Raw genomic sequence first — 15,128 nt, 5'->3', positions numbered from 1 at the left:
CTCAGCGCCCTCTGCGAACTTCGCAGCTCTTCTGTTGGTTCTGCAAACTTTATTCCTAATACAGTACTTGCACCTAAGAAGGCGGAGACTGTTGCCTTGATAGGCGGACAACGCTATAGTAATAATAATAAATAATAATAATAATAATAATAATAATAATAATAACAACAACAACAACAACAACAACAATAATAATAATAATATTCAAATCCACAATTTTGCAAACGTCTAAAATTTTGAGATTACAGTACTATCTTATTTTGCCATCTACTGGACAGATTTGTGCATGACAAGTAGAACATGTTGCCTTGGCTTTTTGCAAAACATAATTTTTTAAAAATTTCGGCAAAGAAATTAGTACTTTTCCCCTTATAAAAGATTCGTTTCTCCTTCGAATTTTGCTATTAGCCCATTTTCCAATCCCTTCTAGTTGTAGTATCATCTGGAGCTCACTTCTTATTCTATTTATTTATTTATTCATAAATAAGGGTTGTCCGAGTCTCCGGAGAGGAGAGGCATACAAGTCTAAAAAATTATTATTTTTATTATTATTATTTTTATTATTATTATTATTATTATTATTATTATGCATGGTATGTTTGTGTGTATGTTTTACTTTTTAATAAGGGTTTTTTACTGACTTTTAATTATTAGATTTGTTATACATTGTTTTATTATTGTTGTGAGCCGCCCTGAGTCTACGGAGAGGGGCGGCATACAAATTTATTTATTTATTTAATTAATAATAATAATAATAATAATAATAATAATAATAATAATAATAATATTCCTTGTTGCTGGTTCACTCAGTGGTTCGATGCTTGGGTACAGGGCAGGCTCACTTCACGCATGCGTAGTGCTAAAATAAGATGGCAGCAACTGGGGCACGGGGTGGGTTCTAACCAGGCGGATGTTCTTACTTACCGCCGCTACTGTTGCAATGCGTGCGCAGCTTCAGGTTGCCGGTTGTGCATACACATGCGTCCCAGTGAGACTTTGCTACCGCTCATGCGCAGGAAGCAAACTCTCATGAGAGAATGCGCGCATGAGAGATTTTGGCGATTTTTTTTTTGCTTTCATGCAAAATACGATTATCGCTGTGAGATCATTAATATGTGCAAAAATGGAAAGACTCTGAAATTTCCACAATGGAGGAACAGCTGGTCGAGATGACAAAACTTGCAAAGGTGGCAAAATTGATTCAGTTTAGAGAAAGATCAATTACTATATTTATCAGTGGCTGCAAACCTCTTAACAGATTTTTTGCTGAAAAGAAATGATCTTATGCTTACGGTAGGATTAGAAAAGATGGATAGAAGGAAATTTTGACGTAAGTTTAATGAAAAGGACTAGGAGTGACATTAGATTTCCATGACAGTGGTACTCCAGTATTGAAGGGCTGTCAACTTATTCTCCAAAGCACTTGAAGGAAATAAATGCCTTGCCTCCAGAAACTCTATTCTGTTCTGTTCAGTTCTGTTCTATTCTGTTCTGTTCCGTTTTGTTCTATTCTATTCTTCTGTTCTATTTTATTCTGTTCTGTTCTATTCTTCTGTTCTGTTCTATTCTATTCTTCTTTTCTATTTTATTCTGTGTTGTGTTCTATCCTATCCTATCCTATCCTAGTCTATCCAACATCAGCTTTCCAAATAACATCCGAGAAATAAATCTTGGCCTTCTTCCGAGTTCCAATTTATTAAGAGAGACATGTTGGCTACGAACTGTAGTCAACCCAACACTAACTTTTCCTACGGTTCTCCACCGAGGTTAAGGTTTTGTTTGTTTGTTTGTTTGTATTTCTAGGCTGCCCTTCTCCTGTGGACTCTAGGCCGCCCTCCTTCATCCCTCATCCCCACACCCACAAGTTCATCACGTGGACCACTCCGGTTCTCTCAACGTCCACGATCCTCCCCTGTACTTCTGGCTGGCGTTGAACAAAGGATGACCTTGAATCTTGGGAAAGAATTTGTTGCGGCAAGTATTTTTCCCTCTGATGCAACCATCCCTCCCCAATTCCCAGAGTACTATCCTACTTGTGACAGGCCAAAGTCTTCAACTCAAAATGATGGCTCCGTCCTGATGCTCTACTCCAGTGTTTCCCAATCTTGGCAACTTGGAGATATCTGGACTTCAACTCCCAGAATTCTGGGAGTTGAAGTTCAAATATCTTCAAGTTGCCAAGGTTGGGAAACACTGGTCTACTCTACTCTACTCCTCTCATTCCATTCCATATTCTATTCTATTCTATTCTATTCTATTCTGTATTCTATTCTATTCTATTCATTTTCTATATTCTATTCTATTCTTCATTTCAGTATCTATTCTATTCTATTCTAATTCTATTCTATATTCTATTCTATTCTATTTCTACTTTCAATTCCACTCTCTTCTCTTCCTTTAGAGAGGGGAAAATGTTAAGTTAAATTTGGTAGCTGGAGTGGGAGGCAGGGCTTGTACAACAAGCCAGAACACACCGCTGTGGTTGATTGGACAAGGCTGGCTTCTGCGGTAGGTTATCAGTGCTGTGATTGGTTGCTGTGGGTGTGTGGAGGAGGGAGGTTCAGTTTACTTCCTGTGGCCTCTGTAATTTACCTCATGATCTTCCTGCTGTGTGGATATACCTCACAGCGCTCCTTAGCCTAGTTTGCTGTATGCATAGTTATAAAGTATTTATTTTTATTTATTTATTTATTTTGACCAATACACAATACACATTGAAGAGAATAGATATGTAGTAATATACATAAAGAAAATATAATTATAATTATATATATTTATTTATATAAAATTACAAACTCCTCTCAGTGCCTCTGACTTATTTATTTTTATTCATTTATTTATTTTGTCCAATACATAATACACATTGAAGAGACATTTGGACACCGGCTGCGCAATTCCCTGTCAAAAAAATATAACATTTATTTATTATTTGGATTTGTATGCCGCCCCTCTCCGAAGACTCGGGGCGGCTATGCATCTATAACCTCCACCAAGATCAGAAACTGCTTCTATATAATTATTGTGTTTCAATACCCCCCCACCCCCCCGCCACTGCCATTATTTACTCGTCTTCTTTATTGCCTATAGTTTCCTTTCCCTGGTTAGTTTCGATTATGTTTTTTAAAAACTCCATTAAAAATTTATTTCACAAAAATTTATGTCTAAAAAGTCTGTGATTTGAAGGTTGACTCAACCTTCCATCCTTCCAAGGTTGGTAAAATGAGGACCCAGATTTATTTTATTTTTATTTATTTTATTTTTTTTATTTTATTTTAAATTTAATTTATTTTATTATTTTATTTTATTTTTTATTTATTTATTTGTCTCTCTGTCTGTCTGTCTGTCTGTCTATCAGACTTATATGCCACCCTTCTCCAAGGACTCAGGGCAGCTTACAACATATTTATTATTATTATTATTTATTTATTTATTTTGTCCAATGCACAATAGAAACATAGAAACATAGAAGTCTGACCGCAGAAAAAGACCTCCTGGTCCATCTAGTCTGCCCTTATACTATTTTCTGTATTTTATCTTAGGATGTATATATGTTTATCCCAGGCATGTTTAAATTCAGTTACTGTGGATTTATCTACCACGTCTGCTGGAAGTTTGTTCCAAGGATCTACTACATAGGATCTACTACAATGAAGGCTATAGAGGTTATACTCGAGTAAAATATATTAGAGAACAAATAGAAGTGAAATTTAGGAAGAGAATATATCAATTAGAGAATAGAAGGATATTATGAGAGTAATATAAGAATAGAATAGAAGAATAGTAGATACGATATATGAGATATAGGAGAGACAATAGGACAGGGGACAAGAGGCTATGTCTTCTGCAGGGCTCCGGTGCTTAAAAATCTATCTTTTAATCTATTTATTTATTTTATTTATTTATTTTGTCCAATACACAATGAGGGTTTTAGTGGGCCTCAATTTTTAACCCCCATCGATTAAGATTGGTCTTCCTTCCTTCCTTCCTTCCTTCCTTCCTTCCTTCCTTCCTTCCTTCCTTCCTTCCTTCCTCTCTATCGCTCTGTCTTTTTCTTCTTCCTTCCTCCCTTTTCTTCTTTCTTTCTTATTCTTCCTATCTTCTCTTCCCTTTCTCTTTCCTTCCTCCTTCCTTCCTTTTCTTCCTTCCCTTCTATCTTCCTTCCTTCCTCCCTCCCTCCCTCCCAACTCTATCATTCATGGCTGGCTGAGGAATTCTGGGAGTGGAAGTCCACAAGCCTTAAAGTGGCCAAGGTTGGAGAGCCCTGACTTAGATTACCCTTCTAGCCTCTTGCGACTCTATCATTCCTGGCTGGCTGGGGAATTTTATTTATTTATTTATTTGTTTGTTTGTTTATTTATTTATTTATTTATTTATTTATTTATTCCAATACACAATGAGGGTTTTAGTGGGTATATATCTATATACACATAGTAAAATACATGATGAAGGTTATAGAGGAGATACTCATAGTGAAATATATCTAAGAAATAATAGAATATTGTTGGGGGTAATACACTTACTCTCTGTAAGCTGCATAGAGAGGGCTGTAAAAGCGCTATAAAGCAGCATGTAAGTCTAAATGCTATTGCTAATCCAAGCCCAGCTTGGGGGAGTTAATTATTTTTTTGCAGAGGATGCGTTCCGAGTTTTCTGGAATACTGGTGCTTTGGAGAATATATTGTTGTAAGTCGCCCTGAGTCTCCGGAGAAGGGCGGCTTAAAAGTCCAATTAATTAATTAATTAATTAAATAAATAAATTGATGGAACCCCTCTTCTTTAGAATTGGAAGATTGCTATCATAACTCCCCTAGTCTTTCTTTTCTATTTCTATTTTATTAGATTTGTATGCCGCCCCTCTCCGTAGACTCAGGGCGGCTCACAACACAATAAAACAGTTCATAACAAATCTAATAATTTACAATTTAAAGTATTTAAAAAACCCCATTATTAAGCAGACATACATACAAACAAACATACCATACATAAATTGTATAGGCCCAGGGGAGATATCTCAGTTCCCCCATGCCTGACGACAAAGGTGGATTTTGAGGAGTTTACGAAAGGCAAGGAGGGTGGGGGCAGTTCTAATCTCTGGGGGGAGCTGGTTCCAGAGAGTTGGGGCTGCCACAGAGAAGGCTCTTCCCCTGGGTCCCGCCAGCCGACACTGTTTAGTCGACAGGACCCGGAGAAGGCCCACTCTGTGGGACCTAATCAGTCGCTGGGATTCGTGCGGCAGAAGGCGGTCCCGGAGATATTCTGGTCCGATGCCATGAAGGGCTTTATAGGTCATAACCAACACTTTGAATTGTGACCGGAAACTGATCAGCAACCAATACAGCAACCAATGCAGGCATACCTTGGGAAGCCCATGACTGCTCTCGCAGCTGCACTCTGCACGATCTCTAGATTGGCCAAACCCAAATCCCCCACCCTCCTTCGTATGTTTTTGCTTTCAGTTGCTGTTCTTTGCACTTTTTCCAAAGTAGCCGGGTTTGTAGGAAGTTAATTCTTTTCTGCAGAGAAGGCTTTCTGAGATTTTAGGATTTTTGCACCACTGAACATCTGGAAGGCAATTTCTTCGTAGGACCTCGATGCTCCACATTCGAACAAGCAGCCAAAGAAGACCGGATCTTCCCCTGTGCAGAGAGCCAGGTCTGAGTAGCCACTGGGTCCCGAGTTCAAGATCCAGGGCTCCTTCCAGGAATTTTCCTCCAACGGACACGGGTTCAAGAAGATGCCCAGATCCGCCCGCTTCGTCCGGTGGGTGGGATGGGAGAAGGCCAGCCACGATTCGGAGGCCTTTGAAGAAGCCAAGGAAGACTCGGACGCCGGTCGCAGCGAAGGAAAACTCACCACACTACCCTGACAACCATGAGAAGATTCCTGCAGCATCCGAGATTGGAAGGGGGCTTCGAAGAGGTACCCACCATCTCTGCTGAAGGCTTCGACTCTGCTGAAGGCTTCGACACGGCTGCGGGCATTACAGTATAACACGGGGCTGTTATTCCGGTCCACCAACTCAGCCATTTGGCACTCCGCCGCCCCCAGCGGATTTTGGAAGAGGTGTCCTTTCTGCCACGTCTTCCCGCCATCGTCACTGTAGAAGGCGAAGGAGTGAGGTTTGGTGTAGCAGCAGAGCGGGTGTCCAAACAGCCGTGTTTGGATGTAGTAAGTGTAGGCTGGGATGACCAACCGCCCGGAGCAAAGCTGCACCCCGTGACCCGGTCCCACGGCAAACGTGGCCCAGTTCTTCACGTCCTTTCCAATCACCTGTTCGGTCAAATCTGTCATTGGGCTCCACGTGTGTCCACCATCTTTGCTGAAGACGTAACCGAGCCTGGCGGCGTTTCTCCCTGTCTTGATCTGATACAATTCCGACACATTGGCCTCCACACAGATGAAGAACAAGAAAATTGTGCCTTCCTTCACGTCGTACACCGGACACGGATTCATGGTGCGATATTTGGGTAGCACGGCCGTCTCCATATTTTGCAGGGGACCCCACTAGAGAGAGAATATGAAATAGTCCATCAGATCCTGGCAAATCCCGTTGGCTTGGTTTGACAAAAAGAAAGAAACGGCTTGGGACATATTTCAGCTATTGCATTACCGATTTTGAACTAAACCATGGTTTGTTTTTTAAACCACTTATGCAGCAAGCCAGGGTTCTACCTCCTGCAGCCCACTAAGCCATTGGACTCGATTTCCCAGTTACTGGGTGAGCAATTGGACTGCATTTCACCTGTGCCTTGTGTGTGCCAGAAAATCCCTTTGACATTTAAAAAGGGATTTTTTTCTGCTTTTCTGTTTATAAAAACTTTTGGGTTTTCCTTCTATCGTGTGGTGTGTGTCTTTTTGGACTAATTACCCTGTAATTACGGGCGGTTGGGACACGCCGGCAGAACACATGGGAGGGCCTTCTCTGTGGCAGCTCCACTTCTATGGAACCAACTGTCCCCAACCTAATAGTGTTATGGAAAACCGTTAAAACCTGGCTCTGCCAGCAGGCCTGGGGTCGTTGAGTACGATACTACCTAGATCCAGCTGAAGTTATGAATGATTTTTTCCCTATGGTTTTTTAAAAACTGTTGTTACTGTATATTGTTTTTTATGTGTTGTACTCCACCCAGAGTCTGGAAGAAGTAGTGCAGCCTATAAATTAAATAAATTAAATAGTTAAAATTAAGTTAAATTAAATTAAATTTCTGCAGAGTCTAACATTTTCTTAATTGCTTCTTCTGTGGGTGTTGCCTTGTTTTTCCAGTATTGTGCAAATAGAATTCTTGCTGCTGTCAAACATGGTAATTAAATATGCCTTACCTTTATCATATTTCTCTGGCAATATGCCTAAAAAAATATTGTTTTAATTACATTTGTGAGTTTAAAAACCAGACTTTCTTGTTCTTTCTTTTTTTTTTTGGTTTATATCCTGTATTTATTATTCTTACAAATAATTTCAGGGCAACAAATATATCCAATGCAATTTCCTCCTCCTATTTTCCCAGCCTTGTGAAGTGGGTAGGCTAAGATGACAATGGCCCAAAGTAACTGAAAGCTTTCAGGCATACGGCGAGATTTGAACTCACAGACTTCTGCTTTCTGGTCCAACCCTCGGAAGATGTTCAGAACGTGACATTTTTGTCCTGTTTTTTTGATGTACTTTCCCTCCCTGACTTGAAAAAAAAGAATTCGAAAGCAAAACAGTGCTATCGATGTTTATGAACACCTCCTTAATTTCGAAATTCAAAAAATTTAGCACCAAAAAAATCTCCATGTACAGTATATCCTTTCTCGTTGATTCAAACCCCCAAAATTTCTATCATCTGTATGTCTGTCTATCTAACTCCCCTTTCCCTTTATTAAAAAGGGAAAAATACTACTACTACTAATAATAATATAATATATAATATAATAATATACTAACTAACTAATAATATGATACTATTAACTAAAAATATTAACTATGTATGTATTTCCGTTCAATTTTTGAGGGGCGGCATACAAATCTAATAAATTATTATGTCAATACAACACAGCAAACGAGATCACTATGCTGGATTTCATATTTCATCACCGGTCGGGCGCTTCCCAAGCACCTAGGACTGCGTGATGTAGCAGTGAATTATGTTTGCCGATCCCAGTAAAGCGGCCTTTTGCAATTGACAGATGGAGATTTTGTCAATTCCGGTGGTTTTCAAATGTCCGCTGAGATCCTTTGGCCCTGCGCCCAGCGTGCCAAGTACCACTGGGACCACTTTCACTGGCTTATGCCAGAGTCGTTGCAGTTCGATTTTTAGATCTTCGTATTTCACTAATTTCTCCAGCTGCTTCTCCTCAATTCTGCTGTCTCCTGGGATTGCGATGTCGATCATCCATACTTTCTTTTTCTCCACGATCACAATGTCTGGTGTGTTATGCTTCAGAATTCGGTCAGTCTGAAGTCGGAAGTCCCACAGAAGTTTTGCTTGCTCATTTTCAACCACTTTTTCAGGCTTATGATCCCACCAGTTCTTTGCCACTGGTAGTTCCGGCACAAGTTCCAGTGGATCATCTGTGCCACAGCATCATGTCTATGCTTGTAGTCAGTCTGTGTGATCTTTTTGCAGCAGCTGAGTATGTGATCGATTGTTTCATCTGTTTCTTTACAGAGTCTGCACTTTGGATCGTCTGTTGATTTTTCAGTTCTGGCTTTGACAGCATTTGTTCTAATGGCCTGTTTTTGTGCCACCAGTATTAGTCCTTCTGTCTCCTTTTTGAGTGTTCCACTTGTAAGCCATGACCAGGTCTTTTTTTTATCTACTTTGCCTTCAATCTTTTTTTAAATAATAATAATAATAATAATAATAATAATAATAATAATAATAATAATAATAATAATTTCCACCACATATGATATGTACCCAGAATTTGATTACATTACATTACATTTCCAACATTTAGCGGACACATTATTAAAACATTTTGTACACATTTTCCGTATATGAATTCACTCCAGAGCAGGGGAGGATTCTCATTGCTACCACCACTACCAGTGCACTGCGTATGCAGGCTCAGTTCTCTTGCATGCGTGAATGCGCATGCTATGTGCGCATGCCCTAGCATGTTTTCGCTTCTGTTCATGCACAGGAAGCAAAAATGCGCTGAAATCTTGCGAGGGAGATTTTGGCAATTTTTTTCACTTCCGCACATGCACAGGAACAAAAAATCGCCGAGATCTCATGTGCCTATGCCTCCCCTCCTGAGATTTTGCTTCTGCACATGTGCACGAAGCAAAAAATATGAAAAAATTAAGAAAAAAGATGGTGGCCTCCATAGGACTGGAACCGGTAGCGGTCCTGTGCAAATTGCGCAATTTGGCAGGTGCCAAAGGTGTGCCGCATGTCCTACCGTGTCGTGTTTGGGGAGCTGGTTCAGAACAGGTGGGAGGTATAATGAACCAAAGGTAGTAAACTGGGAATCGTGGCTACTTTGGGGCTGCAGGGTTACCTTTACGGACAGGCCTTCTTTCCGTCCACGTCGCATCACCAGGAACTTGGCGTGTTCATCCCGTGGCGAGGACCGTTCCTCCGCAAAAGCCAGGAAGGTGGACTCCGAAGGCAGGTAGAGAAGAGCGGGGATGCGGTAAGTGAGGCTCCCCTCCTGGCGGAAGATGACCAGCTTCTCCGAGACTTCCTCCAAATTCTTGGCCATCTTCTCTGGAGACGGGAAAATTCCAGGAGGCGGAAAAAGAGACATCAAATCAAGCCAACAATGGAATTTTCAGGCTCGTCTTTTGCCTTTCAAATGCAGGTGGTCCTCAGCTTACAACCATGATTGACAACCCCCCCCCCAAATTTACATTGCTCAGCAAGACATTTGTTAAGAGGGTTTTGCCCCATTTTACGACCTCTCTCGCCACATTTGTTAAATGAATCCCTGCATTTTTTACAATTAGGAACATGGTCGTTAAATGGATCTGGCTTCCCCATTAGGGTCATCGAAGTCAGGGGTCTCCAACCTTGGCCATTTTAAGACTTGTGGACTTCCACTCCCAGGGTTCCCCAGCCAGCCATGAATGAGGGTTAGGGTTAGGGTTTTATAATAAGGGGTTTTTTTTACTTGTTTTAATATTGGATTTTTTTAATTTTTAATTTGGATCAGAGGTCTTCAAACTTGGCCACTTTAAGACCTGTGGACTTCAACACCCAGAATTCTCCAGCCCGGTATGCTGGCTAGAGAATTCTGGGAGTTGAAGTCCACACGTCTTAAAGTTGTCAAGTTTGGGGAGGTCTGATTGGGATAGTTCCTCAGCCCCTCCCTCCCTATTGCCCCACGGGGGAAGGGGGCGCCTTGCCCCAGGAAAGGGAGGGGCAAGTCAGACTTTTGCAATTGGGGAGGGGGCATGCTTGCGGACCCCAGGAACGCACCGGAGATGGGCTTTCTCCTCCCTCCCCAGGATTCTTCTGCCCCTTCTCCGAATACCCCCTTTCCCTGGATTCCCCATTCTCCCCCTCCCCAAGATGGGTCCCTTCTCCTCTCCCGGGGTCCCCCCTCTCTCTTCCGGGGGTCCCCGTCTTCACCACCCCCACCCATCTCCGCGCCCCCCACTCACAGCGCTCTGCAGATTTCGCCTCCTCTGCCGCAAGCGCTGTGCGCCAGGACGGCCAACCCCGGTCTTCTACTACTACTACTCTCCTCCCACGCTCCTCCTCGGGGTAGCTCCTGCTCGGCCGGCTTGTGGCGACGCTACCACGGGGTCCCACCTTTGCTGGCCCAGCAACCACGGAGTAGTTACGCAGGGAGGAGGAGGAGGAGGGATGGAGGCCGCCCGCGGGCGCCAAGCTCATCTCGTAGCGCGTAGCCAAAACGGTTTGGGGTCTTTTAAAAAAAGAGCAAAGCCGGTGGGCGCAGGGGCAGAAATCCGGACGCTGCTCGCGGACAGTCCACGGGGGCAAGAAAACTCGGGTGTTCGATTCCCCCCTCCCCCCCTATACACCTTATACAACTCGTTGGGTTTTTTTCCCCTTCCAAGCAGCGGGTATTGCAGCTGAGCTGCAGCGCGTTTGGAGAGAAGCGCATTTTGCCCGCGTGTGTGCACGGGATGCATCAGGCGCACGTGCACCGGGCCGACACGGGCACGCAGGGGCATCCGAGGAAGGCTGCGAATGCGGATGGGAGTTCGAGAGAACTGCGGGCTATCAAAAGGGAACGAACTGGGAATGCTGCCGGGTTGCGGTGACAACAGTCAATGCAACTGATCTGAGTTAAAGGCAGGCATGTCTGTCCATCTATCTCTCTATCTGTATCTCCTGTCCGTCTGTCTGTCTCTCTATGTGCATGTCTGTCTGTCTGTCTGTCTATCTATCTATCCATCTATCTATCTATCCATCTATCCATCTACCTGTACATCGATCTGTATGTCTCTCTATCTAATAGAAAGAAAGAAGGAAAGAAAGAAAGAAAGGGATGGATGGATAGACAGACAGAAAGAAAGACAGATGGACAGACAGACAAATAGATATACAGATATATGGATGGATGGATGGATGGATGGATAGATAGATAGACAAACAGACAAAGACAAGTGGAGGAATTCATTCATTCATTCAATTAATTAATTCATTAATTAATTCATTCATTCAATTAATTCATTCATTCATTCGATTTTTATGCCGCCCTTCTCCTTAGACTCAGGGCGGCTTACAACATGTTAGCAATAGCACTTTTTAACAGAGCCAGCCTATTGCCCCCCACAATCCGGGTCCTCATTTTACCCACCTCAGAAGGATGGAAGGCTGAGTCAACCTGGAGCCGGTGATGAGATTTGAACCGCTGACCTACAGATCTACAGTCAGCTTCAGTGGCCTGCAGTACAGCACTCTACCTGCTGCGCCACCCTGACTAAGGCCTGTCCCTGTCATCTCTGTCTGCGTTGCCCAATCGGAGTCCAGGTCCATCTGAATCTGAGCGAATTTATCGGGTAGAAACTGTGCAAATTCCTCCCCTGTGCCTTGCAAGGGCTCCTCTGTTCCTTCCACCTGAAGGAGGGAACGAATCACCCTAAAAAGGGCGGCTGGGCGTCATTCGGCGGATGCAATATTTATGCGTCTCCACCTCCTTTATTAGAGGTTTCTTTTGACCAGATCTTATCCACCCATCAGGACATTCCAGTCGTTTGTTTCATGTGGTCTCCTTTCAAAACTAGCAACCGCCTTCGTGTACTCGTACTTCAAGGTCCACCGGTTTGTTCCCTACACTTTTGAGTTCTCTTGCCGCTTTGCAAAACAGATTTTTTTTTCGGGGGGGGGGGTCTAAACTTGGAAGTTGGTATTTTTTACACTGATAAAATATACTGCTCAAAAAAAATCAAGGGAACCCTCAAAGAACCCATCCTAGATCTGAATGAATGAAATATTCTCATTGAATATTTTGTTCTGTACAAACTTGAACGTGCACAACAGCAGGTGAAATTGATTGTCCATCAGTGTTGCTTCCTTTTTTTGTTTTTTAAAATATTTTTATTGATTTTTACAATATAAACACACACACACATCATCATCATCATCATCATCATCATAATTATTTATTAGATTTGTATGCCGCCCCTCTCCGAGGACTTGGGGTGGCTCACAACAACATAAACAGTGTACAAATCCAATTTTAAAAATACAGTTAAAAACCTTTATAATAAAATAAAATAATCACACAACCCAATCAAACCATACACCAACCTTGACAATTGGGATGTGTGTTAAGTTTCCCCATGCCTGGCGGCAAAGATGAGTTTTTAATAACTTACAAAATAACTTGGTTCCAGAGGGCTGGGGCCGCCACAGAGAAGGCTCTTCCTCTGGGCCCCGCCAGATGACATCTCCTGGGAGGAAACAGGGCCGGAAAAGGCAGAGAGAAGCCTCTGTGGGGCCTCTCTAGGAATCTCCTGGGAGGAAACAGGGCTGGAAAAGGTGGGGAGAAGCCTCTGTGAAGCCTCTCTAGGAATCTCCTGGGAGGAAACAGGGCTGGAAAAGGCAGGGAGAAGCCTCTGTGGGGCCTCTCTAGGAATCTCCTGGGAGGAAACAGGGCCTCCACCCTCCCTGTGGTTTCCTCAATCGCACACATTATTTGCGTTTACATTGATTCCTATGGGAAAAATTGCTTCTTCTTACAAACTTTTCTACTTAAGAACCTGATCACGGAACGAATTAAGTTTGTAAGTAGAGGGACCACTGTATCTGTATGATGACCACTGTCTAGATTCTAGAAGATCAGAACCTGCCATTTGTCCGAAATGGTATAGGGACTCCTGCTTGAGCTCGGGGTTGGGCTAGATCAGCGTTTCCCAACCGGTGTGCCGCGGCACACTGGTGTGCCGCGACACACCGTCAGGTGTGCCGCGGCGAGAGGCGGCGGAGGAGAGTGGGCGGATCGGGCGGGCAATGGGGCAGGGGGGAGAAGCCAGGGGCGCGTTTGGCCGGGAGTCCGGGACTGTGTGGCTTTGCGCCATGAAGAGAAAACGGCCGACTTTTCCCTGCTGCCGTTTTCTCTTCATGGCGCAAAGCCACACAGTCCCGGACTCCTCGCCCCAAGGCAGGAGGCGGCGGCGGAGGAGAGTGGGCGGGCAATGGGGCAGGGCGGAGAAGCCAGAGGCGCGTTTGGCCGAGGCACCGTGGGGAGGCAGGGGCAGGGAGGTGCGGCAGTAGGAGTAAAGGGAGCCGCGGCTGCCCCTGCCTCCCCACGGTGGCAATGGCATCGGGAGTGCTAATAGTGGCGGTGGCGGGAATAGGGGGGGGGGCTGCAAGTGGAAGCCTCAGCCCTGGAGCCCCCTCGCACCCATGGCTTCTCGTCGATGCCTCTGCCTGCCCGATCCGCGGGAGTGCTAATAGCGGTGGCGGCGGCGGGAATAGCGGGGGGGGGGGGGGCTCCTGCCCGCCGCTGCTATTAGCACTCCAGCGGATCGGGCAGGCAGAGACATCGACGAGAAGCCATGGGCGCGAGGGGGCTCCAGGGCTGAGGCTTCCACTTGTGGCTGTCCCCGCCAGCCCGATCCTTCCTTCTCTCAAGCTTTTTTGGGGTGCGGCTTCTTCCACAGTGGTGGCTGCAGCGGCGCTGGCGATCCGGCCGCTAGCCGCTCCAAGCGCTGTGGGAACGCCCACCCCTCTCACAGTCCTGTCCCGGGCTGTCAGTAAAGGGGCTGCTTGCTCGGAACATTCAAACTAAGGGAAACCTTCGCTGGCCTCCACAGAGAAGAAAGGAAGAGAGAGAACGAGAGAGAGCAACAGAGAGAGAGAGAGAGAGTGATAAAGAACAAGAGAGAGAAAGCATGAAAGAGAGAGAATGAAAATAAGAGAGAACAAGAGAGAGAGAGACTAAGAGAGAGAAAGAAAAGAGAGAGAGAGAAAAAATAAGAGAATGAGAGAGAGCAACAGAGAGAGAGAAAGAACAAGAAAAAGCACGAGAGAAGAAAAGCAAGAGAGAAAAAGAGATAGCAAGAGATACTGAAAGAAAGCAAGAGAGAGAGAGAAAAAAAGATAGCAAGAGAGACAGGAAGAGGAAAGGAGAGAGAGAGAGAAATGAGAACAAAAAGGGGAGGAGAAATGAGAAAATGATTGAGGCAGAGAATGAGAGGAGAGAGAAACAAGAGAGAGAGAGAGGTGATTCTTGAAGCATATGGTAAAAAGCACCCAAATAATAAGAAAAAAACCCCAGCCCTCACCTGTTTTTGAAAAGAATAAAAGAGAATTAAACCCCAGCCCTCACCTGGTTTTGGAAATGGTTGGAGTGTGTATACATACACACACATAAGGGGGGGAGAGAGACAGGGATGGAAAAAGAGGAGAAGTGAAAGGGAGAAGGAATGAGGGAAAAAGGGAGGAAGAGAGAGAAATGAGAAACATGAGAGAGAAAAGGGGGAAAGACAGGAGAAGTACCCATAAATGAGACAGCGGTATAAATTTCAGGAGGGATGATTGATGATTGACTGTATTTATAAGGGGATGTTACATGGGATTATATATATGAGGGGGTTATTTATGTATGTATGTATGTATGTATGTATGTATGTATGTATGTATGTATGTATGTATTTATTTATTTATTTATTTATTAGATTTGTGTCATTTTGGTTGGTGGTGTGCCCCAGGATTTTGTAAATG

General features: G+C 43.9%; 1 protein-coding gene across 1 annotated transcript; it reads right to left on the bottom strand.

Moving 5' to 3' along the window:
* Positions 1-5,502: 5,502 nt before the first annotated feature.
* Positions 5,503-9,705, bottom strand: LOC139167183 (sialidase-3-like). The gene is made up of 2 exons (XM_070751608.1): positions 9,487-9,705; positions 5,503-6,504 (listed from the first exon to the last, which is right to left on the bottom strand). Exons 1-2 carry the CDS (start codon positions 9,688-9,690, stop codon positions 5,503-5,505), a joined length of 1,206 nt encoding a protein of 401 aa, XP_070607709.1. The 5' UTR covers positions 9,691-9,705.
* Positions 9,706-15,128: the final 5,423 nt, after the last annotated feature.

This window comes from Erythrolamprus reginae, chromosome 4 (genome assembly GCF_031021105.1).
Source record: "Erythrolamprus reginae isolate rEryReg1 chromosome 4, rEryReg1.hap1, whole genome shotgun sequence".
Taxonomy (NCBI): Eukaryota; Metazoa; Chordata; class Lepidosauria; order Squamata; family Dipsadidae; genus Erythrolamprus; species Erythrolamprus reginae.
This window is presented reverse-complemented; position numbering and strand designations above follow the sequence as displayed.

Excerpts from the sequence above, each read along its gene's own strand:
- LOC139167183 (XM_070751608.1), bottom strand. The coding sequence starts at position 9,690 with ATGGCCAAGAATTTGGAGGAAGTCTCGGAGAAGCTGGTCATCTTCCGC. Across the intron at positions 6,505-9,486 it reads AAGAAGGCCTGTCCGTAAAG|TGGGGTCCCCTGCAAAATAT; the intron begins GTAACCCTGCAG and ends TTCTCTCTCTAG.